This window comes from Pongo abelii, chromosome 9 (genome assembly GCF_028885655.2).
Source record: "Pongo abelii isolate AG06213 chromosome 9, NHGRI_mPonAbe1-v2.0_pri, whole genome shotgun sequence".
Taxonomy (NCBI): Eukaryota; Metazoa; Chordata; class Mammalia; order Primates; family Hominidae; genus Pongo; species Pongo abelii.
In genome coordinates, this window is record NC_071994.2 from 35,939,034 (window position 1) to 35,953,384 (window position 14,351).

A 14,351-nucleotide genomic window follows, 5' to 3' on the forward strand; every position below is an offset into this window, starting at 1 on the left:
TTAATCAAATGTAAATTGAAGACATACTTCAAATGATATGTCAGACTAGTGTTACTGAGTTAAAATCTAATGACAACCACTGTCATTATTAGTTAAATATAGCCATCATGCCTATAGCAATAAATGATAACACTTAAGAACATGCAGAAACAAAGAGCGCAAGTATTTAGAGAAAAGGGAGTGACTAGAAACTCAGTTGAATGCAGGAATGTGACCTGGATTTAATCTATTTACCAAACATAGAAGCAATTGTATTTTGGGCAGATGATATAATTGAATATAGCAGTATGTTTTCTTACTGTCAGAGCATTTGTATTTTATAAACTCATCTTGCATTCATGAAATGATGTGCTTATTCATATTTAATGTCATTATTTATACCTACTTGACAGAGTGTTGTGTTTTCAAATTTATTGCCCAACTACCAGAGAACGAATTTTTTAAATTAAGATTTTTAATAAGCTTGTGGATTTGAAGTTGCAAGTTTGCTGCTTTTTATTCTAGAAGTAAAAGAAGGCAGTATTCTTTTTACTTGGTACAAGCAAAATGGAAAATTATAATGTTGGGAGCATCTAGATTTATTTAATTTTGTGACAGACATTGGCTTTTTTTAAGTAGACTGAGGAAATATAATTATATTGTAGACAGACCTTTTAACAGAAAAGCAAGCTAAGAAGTGCTTTATCTTTTTCATGGTTTGGTTAAAAATAAAATCATGAAAATAAAATAAGACATGGATTCTATCAAATAAAATGTAATCTATGCTTGGAACATAAGGTTCTCTGAGTGCTTTGGGAGAGTAAGTATATGAACAGTCAGGCAGACATGGCAGTCCCTGAGCAGCTGAGATACAACCCTTTTGGGAACTATTTTCCAAGGTTATGCTAAACCTTAAGTCCTCACTAGAGTCCAGTCACCACCTGCATCCTAACCCAGCAGAATCTTAACTTTCCAGAGAAAAGTACCTGAGGAGAGGAAGACTGGGACAGGTCTAGGTCTGATTGCTTTGAAAACCACCAAGTGTGGCTAGCATATTTAGAGGGGATAAGGTAATCAGGTGAGACAAGGGCCCTTTCTTTGGCAGTTGGTTGTGGAGGGCAGAGACCTTGCTGAAAGAACTATCAGCAAAGTAGTGATTCAAGAACAGTCCAAAGGGAAAAAGGTAGAGATTCAAGAACATTCCAAAGGAGAAAAGGTTGAGACTCAAGAACAATCCAAAGGGGAACTCGGATGTTACTGCCATTGAGATTTGTGAACTCCGAATATCTGAGACAGGTCTCAGTCAATTTAGGAAGCTTATTTTGCCAAAGTGAAGGATACATGTCCATGACACAGCCTCAGGAGGTCCTGATGACATGTGCCCAAGGTGGTCCGAGCACAGCTTGGTTTTATACATTTCAGGGAGACGTGAGACATCAATCAATATATGTAAGATGAACATTGGTTTGGTCCAGAAAAGCGGTACAACTCAAAGCAAAGGTGGGACAACTCGAAGTGGGGAGGGGCCATTAAGGTCAAAGGTAGATAAGAGACAAATGGTTGCTTTCTTTTGAGTCTCTGATTAGCCTTTTAACCTGATTCTTATAAAGGTACCAGATAGCCTCAGCCCTAGGAGTTGAAAATTTTTGAATTTTTAGAGATGAGAAAGTTAATGAAAGACAGAAATGTAGGAAGCATTTGTTAATAATGGCTAGTATGGGGGCCGGGCGTGGTGGCTCATGCCTGTAATCCCAGCACTTTGGGAGGCCAACGCTGGCAGATCACAAGGTCAGGAGTTTGAGACCAGCCTGGCCAATAAGGTGAAACCCCGTCTCTACTCAAAATATAAAAAATTAGCCAGGTGCGGTGGTGCGCACCTGTTATCCCAGTTACTCGGGAGGCTGAGGCAGGAGAATTGCTTGAGGTTGCAGTGAGCCGAGATCATCCCACTGCACTCCAGGCTGGGTGACATAGCGAGACTCTGTCTCAAAAAAAATTAAAAAAAAAATGGCTAGTATGTTTTCCTAGAAATTCAAAGTAGATTTAGATGGCATTAGAGTTCTTGTTTGAATTGCTTGGCTCCCTGCCCAACATACCCTACAGTCCCCTCACTATTTTGTTGCTACTCACTCCACTCACCCCCAGCCTTTGAGAATAGCCTCTTCCTCACCAGGGCTGAAGCCTTGTCAAGTCTTTGCTGACCATCTTCAGTTTCTCTGTGTTGGCATGGAAGAGTCAGATTCTGTTTTTCTTCTTGCCTCTGGATGTAATAATGCTTACCCTGGCTGTCAGCCCTCAAACCACATTTCTTGATATGAAAACATATGTCCTCAGAGGGGTGATGTACAGAAGAATCACTTCCTGTTGCTAAATAGGAGGGTTCCCTGGTTGATATGGTCTGACTCTGTGTCCACACGGAAATCTCATATTGAATTGTAATCTGAAATGTAATCCCCTCATGTTGGGGGAGACGCCTTGTGGGAGGTAATTAGATCATGGGGGTGGTCCCCCCCATGCTGTTTTCATGATAGTGAGTGAGTTCTCACCAGATCTTATGGCTTTATAAGGGGCTTTTTGCCTCTTTGCTCTGCACTTCTCCTTCCTTCCACACTGTGAAGAGGATGTGTTTGCTTCTCCTTCCACCATGATTCTAAGTTTCCTGAGGCCCCCCTAGCCATGCTGAACTGTAAGTCAATTAAACTTCTTTTTAAATAAATTACCCAGTCTTGGGTATGTCTTTATTAGTGGCGTGAAAATGCACTAATACAGTAAATTGGTACCAGGTAGTGGAGCGCTGCTGTAAAGATACCCAAAAATGAAGCAACTTTGGAACTAGGTAATGGGCAGAAATTGGGACAGTTTGGAGGGCTCAGAAGAAGACAGAAAGATGTGGGAAAGTTTGGAATGTCCTAGAGACTTGTTGAATGGCTTTGACCAAAATGCTGTTGTTGACTGGAGCAGTAAGGGAAGATCTGAAACTGGATCCTGAGAGGGACTTGAGTCCAAATAGGTGAAGTATGGGGTTAAAAGTGAACAGGGATAATGAACAGATTTGCTTAGGTAAAATAGTACTTCAAACTAGGGTAAGACAAGAACAGAAAGTTTGAATGGCATCAGATTGTAAACTCTTCTGTTAGACATAAGGTTAGGAAAAAGGACTTGTGTCTTTTTTCATATTCCTTGCACAGAATCTGGCACATAGGATACACTCAACAAGTATTTGTTGACTGCCTGACAGATCCCTGATGGGCTGGCTGGCTGGCTGGCTGGCTGGCTGACTGACTGACTGACTAGGAGAAAACTTCAAAAAATAGTTCCAAGAGTTTTCTCTTTAGGTAATGATAACATTGATGTCTTAGGAAAACTCAGCTGTGATTGGTGTATAGAATGTCAGATGTGATGGAGGAGAATCATATACAATTAGAAAGTTTTCGCAGATTTTAGGAGGCAGAGACAGAAATGGACAAATGGGTCTGGTTGGAAATGGAAAAAAAATGATGTTTTGAAGAGTTACTGTGAAGAATGAATAACTGAGAGGTCTCCCTTCCTTTACCGTGTCTCAGGTCAGATTCCCTAGAAGCAGAACCTGAGATGAGGATTTTAGTGCAAGAGACTTGTTGAGGGAATACTCTCAGTTGAACCATGTAAGGGAGTGAGAGAAGGAGCCTAGAGCAGAGGAAGAAGCACGGCCAAGACATGTGTTCACTGGAAATCTAGCCCCAGTCTGAAATGTGAAAAACACCAGAGAATTGCTCCCCTTTGAGGCAAGGGGACTGGCTACTATGTCCCAGAATCAGTCAATCATTGGCTGTCAGCTGTCTCCCTAGGTAGGAGGGAAGAGATCACAACCTTGTGGCATTTCCTGACTAGGTTTCTTTCAGTCAAAGGCAATTCTCAGAAGGGCGCAGCTATGCGATGGTCACAGCCAGGACTCAAAGCAGCTGGAGTCTGGGTACACTAGCCTGCTAAAAGGCACCTTGGTGGGGCACCAACAGTGTCTACTACGCTATGCACTATAGTCGACCGTCTGTATCCACGGGTTCTGCATCTGCGGCTTCAACCAGCTATGGATCAAAAATACTCAGAAAAAAAGCTATAAAAAATAACAATAGAATAATAAAAAATAATACAAACAAAAATACAGTATAACAACTATTTACTTAGCATTCACATTGTATTAGGCATTATAATCTAGAGATGATTTAAAGTACACAGGGGTATGTGTGTATGTTATATACAAATACTACTACATTTTATATAAGGGACTTGAGCATCTACAGATTTTGGTATCCTAGGGGTCTTGAAACCAAGCCTCCATGGATACCCAGGGACAACTGTACTTTCTTCACATGGCACCCTGCTGAGAATCTTCTAACAGCTTCCCATCACATCCAGAATGAAATCCAAATCCTTTATCTTGACCTGAACAATGTGGCCCCTTTCTGCCTCTTTGGCTTTAACCACATACACTCTTTCTGTTTTCTTTTTCTCTTTCTTTCTTTCCCTTTCTTTCTTTCTTTCCTTCTTTCTTTTTCTTTCTTTCTTCCGTTATTTCTCTCTTTCTTTCTTTCCCTCTCTCTTTCTTTCCCTCCCTCCCTCCGTTCCTTCCTTCCTCTCTCTTTCTCTCTTTTCTTTCTTTCTCTCTCCCCTTCCCTCCCTGTCCCTTCCCTACCTCCCCTCCCCTCCCCTCTCCTCCCCTCCCCTCCCCATCCCTTCCCTTCCCTTCCCGAGTTTCACTCTTGTTGCCCAGGCTGGAGTGCAGTGGCACGATCTCGGCTCACTGCAACCTCTGCCTCCCAAGTTCAAGCAATTCTCCTGCCTCAGCCTCCCAAGTAGCTGGGATTACAGGCGCCCACCACCATGCCTGGCTAATTTTTTGTATTTTTAGTAGAGACGGGGTTTCACCATGTTGGCGAGGCTGGTCTCTAACTCCTGACCCTGCGTAATCCACCCGCCTCGGCCACCCAAAATGCTGGGATTACAAGCATGAGCCACTGCGCCCAGTCTATTTTTCTTTCTTAAACATGCCAGGCCCATCCTCATTTTGAGTCTCTGTGCTTGGTTTTCAACCTGCTTGGAATACCTTTCCCCCAGATTTTCACGACTAACTTCTCATCTCATAGGCCTCTCTGTTCAAAGAGATGTTACACTGTCAGTTTCTCTGCCAGAGCCTGTGAACTGCACAAGCAGCTCTGTCCTCCTTACAGTTGTCGCCCTGGTGCCTTGATGTGTGGACACCCAGTAAATATTGTTGAATGAATAAGCAATTAGTTGGAGAGAAATGAATAAGCAGTATGGGTTCAAGGTCTTGCTGAGAGAGTGGATAACTGTAAAAGAAGTGGAAACACTGACAAATAAGAACTGTGAAGGGTGAGACAGTTTGTGCAGAAAGATATGAAATTTTGCTTTAGACATTGAATTTGAGATATGTGGTAGTGGCAAAAGAGTGCAGTGATTAGGAGCACAGCTTCTTGAACTAAATTCATGTCCCAGTGCCACCACATACCAGTTATATGATCTTGGGCAAATTAATGCCTCTGTGCCTCAGTTTCCTCAACTGTAAATAAGGATAATAATATTACCTATCTTATAAAGTTGTTGAGAGAACTAAATAAGGTAGTATCTATAAGTCACATAAATGGAGTCTGGCTATAGTACTGTTTTTCATGGAATTTAAGGAGTTCTGCATGTGAAAGAGACAGTTTCAGCTGGGGCTGGGACTAGAGTTGGGTGAGTGAAGTATCATTGGGACACAATTTGAGGAGGCACTCGCTCTGAGGGTTCTGTGAGGGCCCTGCACAGCTTCCTTACATTTTGCCTCATTGGCCTTCACTCCCCTCACCCTAGTCCTGGCCTTGGAGAACCCTTTATTGGTAAGAGTCTCTAAATCTTGGCGCCTGTAACATCTCCTCCCTCTGGCCTTAGTGGGAATGGTTTCTTGCTCTTTCTAATTTCTGGGTTGCCTAACTGTCCTTTGGTTGCTTCTCAGCCTTTTCTATCACTTACATAACCAATTCCCTGCAGTCAGTTTCCTCTGCTCAAATACTCTGAGTAGATTCTGTTTTCCTGATTGGACGCTGACTGATGTAACAATTAATATACTCCAATGCTCCATAATAAGCAATAGAACTTCAGGGAGGTGAGGGAAGAAGCTAACATTTATAGAATGACTTCAATATGTTAGGTAATTTTACATATAAGATATTTAATCCCAGTCAGGTAGTGGAGTGATGCTCACTAGATAATTTTTAATGAGAAATCTGAAATTCAGGGAGGTATAGTGCATCTAGTGTCACTAAGAAACAGAGCTAGGGTTCAAACGTAGTTTGAAGGTAGAGTTAATACCCTTTCACCATGCAAAGCATCTAGGGGCATCCAGATTGTGGGTAAACTCCCATTACATTACAATAATTCATTTGTATTTTTTTTTCCCCGTGAGAGATTTTTTTTTTTCCCCAGAGAAATACTGACTGACAATGATCAGCACCTATGGACCTCCTCCTCTTCTTTTTTTCTTCTTTATTTGTTGCGGTCACATAATACAAAATAAATAATTTTAAAGCGAGCAATTTAGTAGCATTTAGTACATTCACACTGTTGTGTAACTAACACCTCTATCTAGTTCCAAAATATTTCCATCATTTCAAAATAAAACCCCTCATCCATTAAACTTCTCTTCAATCCCCTCTCCTCCCTGCTGCTGGCAACCGTTGGTATATGTTCTGTTTTTATAGATTTACCTATTCTGATATTTCATGTAAATGGAATCATACAATATGTCACCTTTTTTATGTCTGGCTTCTTTCATTTAGCATAATGTTTTTGAGGTTTGTCCATTTTTTAGCAAGTATCAGTACTTCATTCTTTTTTATGGCTGAATGAAATTCCATCTGTGTTATACATTGTACTACCATTTGTTTATCCATTCATCTATTGATGGACATTTGGTTACCACATGTTGGCTATTGTAAATAGTGCTGCTATGAACATGTGTGTACATGTACTTACTTGAGTATCTGTTTTCAATTCTTTTGGCTATTTATGAACTCATTAACTTATAGCTTATTTTTCTATTATAATTTCTAATTCCTATTAATTTCAGTTTACAAAATGAAAACACAGAGTAACAAATTTCTGTTAAAATGTTTTTTCTCTTTTTGAAGGCTTATGTCTATAGTCTTATTGTCTAGTTTTAATTTAATCTGCAAGTTTTGTTTATCTGCCATGGTATATGTGTTTTTATATGTGTATATGTGTGGGTAACAGAGAGTGGAAGAGGGGGGTAAGAATAGAGGATTTTTGTTGTTGTTGTTGTTGTTGAACATTTAATGTAGCCATTCTGAGACTCGAAGGTTACTACAACCACTGGCCTGTTTTTCATATCAATATTAGCAGATTTTATGTAAAGTAACATTTCTAGGTCAAAGAGGCCAAGCTTCTTTCAAGGTGAGTGCTAACAGAGAAAGATCATTTGAAAATCTGGGCAAATTTCAATGCAAAATAGCAATAAATGCAGCTATTTTCAGTTATCTATAAATAAAATTATGTTTCTCTCAGAACAAATAAGAGCAGATGAAGGAGGGATCATTGTATTTTTGTAATTTATGTAAGAAGAAAATATGATTAAAATAAATTGAATGCACAAATAAGTAGCTGAGGTGCAAATTATTTATTTATGAAACAAAATCTCTTGAAAAGAGAAGAATGCTGACGGCAACTTAGTATGCAATATACTGCACTCCTGTTCTTACCCTTACATTTTCAAAGTCATACATAGTAATTTAGTTGCACTCCTGTTTATATTAGTGGGAGTTTTAAAACTTAAATTTCTGCACACAGCTTTGAAAATGTATAGGTCAAAGTAAACTGTTAATGAAAAACTGTTTTTCATTTTCAGTGAAATAGTTTAAATCTCTCACCAAGGGTGTCCTAGAAGACACCTTCCTTCTAGTCACAGGAGAAGAATTACAGTATAATGTTACTATTTGGAGGTCAGCATCTTTAAAGCAACGTAGATAAGAAATCATATTAAAGAGAAAAGAAATGTTTCTCAACCCTAAAGAACATAAAAGTTCAGGACCTACGTTGTTTTATAGTAAGCAAAGGACACTGGGTATTTTCAATAGACCCTTTCAGCTGGGTGTATTTAATCAGTAATAGGGGCATGCTAAGGTGAATTTTAATTAGGACTAAATTGTGGTATTACTCTTTCATACCCTGAACATCTGTTCCCTTCAGAAATGATGATTTATGCAGGCTATCAGAGCAGACAGCTTGCTACAGCTTATGTCACGGTTAGTAAGAAACTGGTGGTAGCATTTCAGAAAACCAGCATCTAAATGGAGACTGGCCAGTGTATAATACACAGGTAATAGAGGGAGGGAAGTATGATGTGTCCATTTTTAATTTTGAAGCCAAATATTGACTTGACTTAAAAAATTATCTTCTAGACCATCTGTTGTTAATGAAGAAAGTAACTTGGACAATGAATGGGTTGATGCTTCCTACTGATGTCAAAAGACGGAAAACCAAGCCTGTTCTTTCTATTAGAATGAAGAAACTTACTGAGAGGACCTCAGTCCGAATTCTGTTCTTTAAGAATGGCATGGGGCAGGATGGGCATGAGATTACAGTGGGAAAAGAAACAATGAAAAAGGTAATTTTTTATTAAATATTGAACTATGAATTTAATTTCAAAGTTTTGTGGCTGTTGAAATGTGTTGTTTTTTTCTTCTAAATATCGATGTCAACAAATAAACAGAAATATTAAGAAGACATTATACAGAACTAAAAAATTCTGTATAAACCTGTTTATAAGTCTGCTTATTGCACTAATACCATAAATTACCTTAGCAAAGCAACAATATTTCAGGAAATTATTTGGCTAACATAGTTAGCCATTTACCTAGTTAAAATGTTATGTTTATACTAGAGAAAACATTCTAAACATTCTAATTAGTTACAATATTTTATAAGCTATTTAGATTGAAGCCAGTCTAAGCTAGCTTCCAGTCTCAAATCTGCCTCTTTTCATTTAGAATAGTGGTAAGACCTAAAAGCATCCTTGCTCCTCTAAAGAATTAGCAAAGCCCCAAATCACTAAAATGCAGTTTCAAAGTATTCATATAAGTTTTTAAAAACAAATCTAAAGGGCCTAAGAAAAATCATGAAACAAGCAAACTTTAAAAAACAAAATTTAAAGTATTACTTGTCATACAAATGCATGTCTCTTAGAAGGTGTTTGTACTTTCTAAAACATCTTTGATATTCAAAAGTACCGAGGAGCTAATGGGAATTTGAAACACACATATATTTTTATACAGATAAGGATTTTTCAACCAATTTAAAAGCAACCTAATAATAATAATATAGTAACAAATGTGTTAAGAATGTATGAGAGACAGTAAAACATAACCAAATGCCTAGGCTTGAATCTTGGCTTCACTATTCACTAGCTATGAGGCCTTGGACACCTTTGTTTCCCTGAGCCTCGGTTTCTTCATCTAAAAAAAACAGAGATAACAGTAGTGCCTACTTCATAGAGTTGCTGCGAGGATTTAATGTGATATTATGCATCGAGTACAATGCCTGGCACCCAGAAAGTTCCCATTAAATGTTTCCTAGTCTCATCTTTGAGACTCGTAATATGCACCTAACAGAAATTAGTTTTCTTTCTAATGGAAAATTTTTATTATGAAATCAAGATAATTTTGTTATACTATACTATTTCAAATTGAAGATTGCTTGAAACAGGTGAATAGTTGACTAGATACTGGAATTTTAATCAAAATATCTACTTCTTCATTTATTTATTTTTGTGGTTGTTTTACAACCACAACTAGTTAAGAGCATTTACCAAGGAGCTGGGAAACCTGAGTTTTATTTTCTTCTTATCTGCAGATTTTGATTATGATATTAAGGGATATTACACAGCAGAGCAAATTGCTAAGGCAAGTTATAACGTCTTCCCTGGCCATTTTGAAAAATAGAGAAGATGAATGTATCTTTTGGACTGTTAAAATGCAGTCATTCTTGGAGACAGAAGCTATGTTAGATAACCTCTTGAGTTCACTTCAGTTCAATGTCTGTAATTCCATGCCTTAGTGGTAAAATTGGAGTAATAGTCTTACACATTATATGTTCTTAGATGAAAGGTTGAGTATAAATAAAAATGTCACTGCTATTTTGCTTTTTGTCTCTAGAAAGGAATTTATTTAAAACTGGATGATCAATGAAGTCTTTAGCTTACTTTTTTCTTTTACAATTTGTAGAAAATATTTAAAGAATTTTCACAAATTCATGATAGAACTCATGATAGAACATGATTTAGTAACAAATGTATTTGTAAATATTTGCCTCAGTATCACATTTAAGAATGAGGTAAAAGAGAAGAGGCAACAAAATGCTGATCTTGGGTGTCAATAAGAACTTTTTAGAAGGGAAAAATAAGGCTTGCTAATTATTTTGTAAATAAAATTTAAATTTTGAAAGTGTTGTTGATAATCATGGGATCATGCTCTATTTATATATTAAACACCAAATCAGTAATAGAAATAAGTAAGTGGCATAGTCTTAAGAGAAAAACAAATTATTTTCTCTTTTATGATAAAATATTAGGAATGTTAGCTATTTTTCAATTACTACTAAGTAATGTGAAACTGAAGTAGAATGTAAAGGATTCTAATATGATGAAGGTTATTGCAATGGGATAAGAAGAGATTTATTGAGAATGGGTGGTACAATAAGGTAGTTAAAGCATAAAAGTCCTCTATGAGCACAGAATAGAGCCAAGGGGAAATGACTCTATTTTAATTATAAGTAGAACATCAAAAGGAAATCCACTTATTTACTTTAGGAAGTAATTAAGAAGTTTGAAATGAGGGCCAAAATGATATATTTCTTTACTAAACTCTGGAACACCGGAACTATAGCACATCTCTTTGCAATTTAAATCTGATGATTTTAGAATTACTTGATATGGCTTCAGTAATCACACAGCATGTGCTACTATAGGATATAAGCTAAACATACATATCCATAGGTTGAAAAAGGTATTAAGAAAAATTTGTGGGCATAAGATGCCAAATTAATGGGAAATGAAATATGGCTGATATGGATACACAACTTTGAGATTAGCATCATGGTGGATAAGTTTTATTCTCTTCCAATTACATCTTGGATTCATTTTCAGATAATTGATGGCTGTGTGGATTATTTTATTATTCAAGATAGCATTTCCTTTATGAAAAATGTTTAATTTTTTCCCAGTAGTTAATAATTATATCTTACTTATTTGGTTTTTTGCTTGGTTTGCTACTATCACCAATAGCAGGAAATTACAGTGGTGAAGAAAATGATGAAAAAGATAATGAAATGAATGTAACAAGAATTAAAAAAAAAAAAATGCTGTCCTCTTGCTCCCGTTTGAACTGGCTGTTTTCTATGATCTCTATCCTGGGATCTCTCTTCACTATCAACCTGGGAATTATCATTCTGTCTCTCCTTTGTTGGATTTCTTTTCCCTGGTTCCCTAGTTTTCCTGTACCTCCTCTATTCTACTGTGTGCATATTTCAGTGGCTTCCCAAAAAAGAGAACATGGATGGTGAATATTTTGAAATCTTGGGAAATATTTTTTTCTTTCAAATATTAAAAGTATTGCTCCATTGATTTTTGTTGCTAGTGTTGCTGTTGAGAAGTCTGATATCAGACTGATTCATCGTCCTTTGTAGGTGACACAAAGGATGAAAACATTTAGAACCATCTCTTTATTGACAGTGTTCAAAATTTTTTTCAAGATGTGCTGGATACTCAGGATGTCTTTTCAGTTTGAAAAGTGTCATCCTTTTCTTTTGAGATGTTTTGTTGAACTATATATATTTCTGACAATATCCTTTTACTGTAGGGTTTCTGTTATTATTTTATGGAACTCCTACTTTTATATGTTGGATCTTACGAACTGAACTTCTAATTTTCTTATCTGGGAGATTTGCTTATCTTTACCTCCCAACCCAATGAATATTTTACTTCTCCTTGTACAGTCTGTGTTTTCTCTGAGTACTTTTTTTTTTGTTTGTTTTGTTTTGTTTTGTTTTGTTTTTCGGGGTGGGGCATTGCTTTTGTTTTATTTGATTTTGGTCTTTAATGTTACAGACTTACTTTAAATATGAGTTACTCCTCAATATTTAAAAGTGAAGAACAAAAATGTTGGTTGAAAAGTTGTGAGCATAGGTTTGTGTTATTGACAGATGGATTTCACTGGAGAGTGTTTTGACTAGTATTTTTCATTGGGGTTGGGTTCCTAATTATCAGTGTCTTTTCTCTGGAGTTAATCAATTTCACCACATAAAGTCTGCCAATTTGAGCAATGTACTAGCCAAGTGGAGAAGGGGGCTAAGAGTTTCACTTTCAATATGTAGATTTTCATTTAATTATCCTCTTTTCAGTAAGAAGTTTAGTCTCTCCAGAGAGCAAATCTCATGTCTACTCTTCTGATAGCAAAAGTATAGTTGCCTGACTGGTTGATGTGGGAAGGGTTCTGGATGTTTATCTGTTTTCTATATAGTCAACCTGTTTTCAGCCCAACTTTTAGATGTACCTGATATCTCAAATTTATGAGCCTTTTTGGGGTACTGCAATACAAGTAAAATTTACTTTTACTAGTTTAAGTTTTGACTTTTCTAGTCTGCTAAATCATTTACCACTTAATTATCTTCCCACCTTTCTGGTTCTCTTTTTTTGGAAAATATGTTAAGTGTCAATCTTTTAATATTAATAATAATTGATTCATAATTATTGATTTTTATAGATAAAAATGAATAATTCTAATATTTTCTTCCTATCCCAATTGTTTTGCCCAATTTCTTGGGGTTTATGCAGCATAATTTGTGCTATATAATAATATAGTGTTATATATTATGACATATATATATGCTATGAATAATATAGTGTTAGCTTACTTCAACGAGAACAGAATACTTTTCCTCCGTTACCTAGAGGCGTCATATACTTACTGTAGGCAAAAGGACCACAGTTTTTTTCAAAGTGTGGTCCACAGAATACTTGCATCAGAATCGTCTGGCCTTTCTGTTAAAAATCAGACTCCTAGGCCCCACTTAAAGCCTATTGAGTTAAGAATTCTTGAGTGTGGGCCCTGGGAATCTGAATTTCAACAAATGTCTCCAAATGATTCCTAGCTACTCTAAAGTTTGAGAATTCTTATTCCAGTATTCTAAAACTTCGAACTTACTAATTGAGGGAAATCTTCATAGACTTCCTTTTTGCTTGTTCTCCTGTACTTCTCATGTAGTTTAAGAGAAAAAAATAACGTGTGAGACAGAATAAAAGAGGTTGGGGGAAATTAGATAACTAGTTGTTAGATTAGAATGAGTGTAGGAGTTCAGAAATCAGGAAATAGAAAACATCTACAAGTTGGCAGAAAAAGAGTGGTTATATGTAGCAAGTCTGGCTTAGGAAAAAAATACTCCCTTTATATTTTATATGTGAACATATTTCATTGTAATTACTTTTTCCTGTTATTACTGAAAAAACATGTAAGTATTGAGGGAATTACTCCTATATGGATGTCAAGGTATAAAAAAGCAATAGACTTTATCAGATGCCTTTAAGCCAGGAGAAATATATATTTCTATGATGTTTACCATTTATTAATAAAAAAACTTAACAAGCTTAAACAAAAAATTAAGAAAATTTTCAAGCTTAAGAAAGGCCCAATTCAACTGAAATAACACAATATAATGGTATGATTGCAGAATGTTCACACACAATTTAGTAACTATGGCAGCAGAGATTTTCCCAATAGTGTGGGTAAAATAATTTAGAGAGTATCTTAAGAGATTCAAAAAGGAGAATCTGGGGTAGCAAAATTTGATTAAGGATGCTCAACATGGATTCTGACAGAGGAGGTCATGCATGATTAGTATGTTGGAACTTCTTTGAAGAGCTTTTTATGAAATATGAAGAAAAGTCCATTGATATAACTTATTATTGTTATTTAAAAATTGGGCTAGTTTTTAAAATCAGAGATTAATATCTGATTAAAAACACAAAAGAAGAGTTTTAAAAATATGGAATTTGATAATATGGTTTATTCTTAAGATTCTATGAATAGTCAGTTGCCTTTTCATTATTTAATGTGAATTTCTATATACAATTGAGTTATTTTAGAATATTATAAGTAATTATTTATAGTCAGAGTTTTTTTAAATGAAATTCTAAAAAAAGCAAAAAGAAAAAAGAGTGTAGTTAATGGAAATAAAAACAAATGAGAATTATCAGTCTAAAGATTCATTTACTTTACTGATGGTAGTTAAGGATAGTCCTTAATATTATTTAGGAGCAGTTAAGACATTAA

At 36.1% G+C, this 14,351-nt stretch overlaps 1 protein-coding gene across 17 annotated transcripts in view; it reads left to right on the plus strand.

Moving 5' to 3' along the window:
- The window catches only part of DCDC1 (doublecortin domain containing 1), a 514,242-nt gene that overhangs the window by 61,088 nt on the left and 438,803 nt on the right, over positions 1–14,351 (plus strand). For all 17 annotated transcript variants that reach the window (XR_008511168.1, XR_008511169.1, XM_054524533.1 and 14 more), the window contains one exon: positions 8,430–8,635. Coding sequence is in view for 15 of the 17 variants with exons in the window: in XM_054524533.1 (XP_054380508.1) it covers positions 8,430–8,635 (206 nt within the window). In the remaining 2 variants the exon portion in view is untranslated. The remainder of the gene's footprint in view (positions 1–8,429; positions 8,636–14,351) is intronic.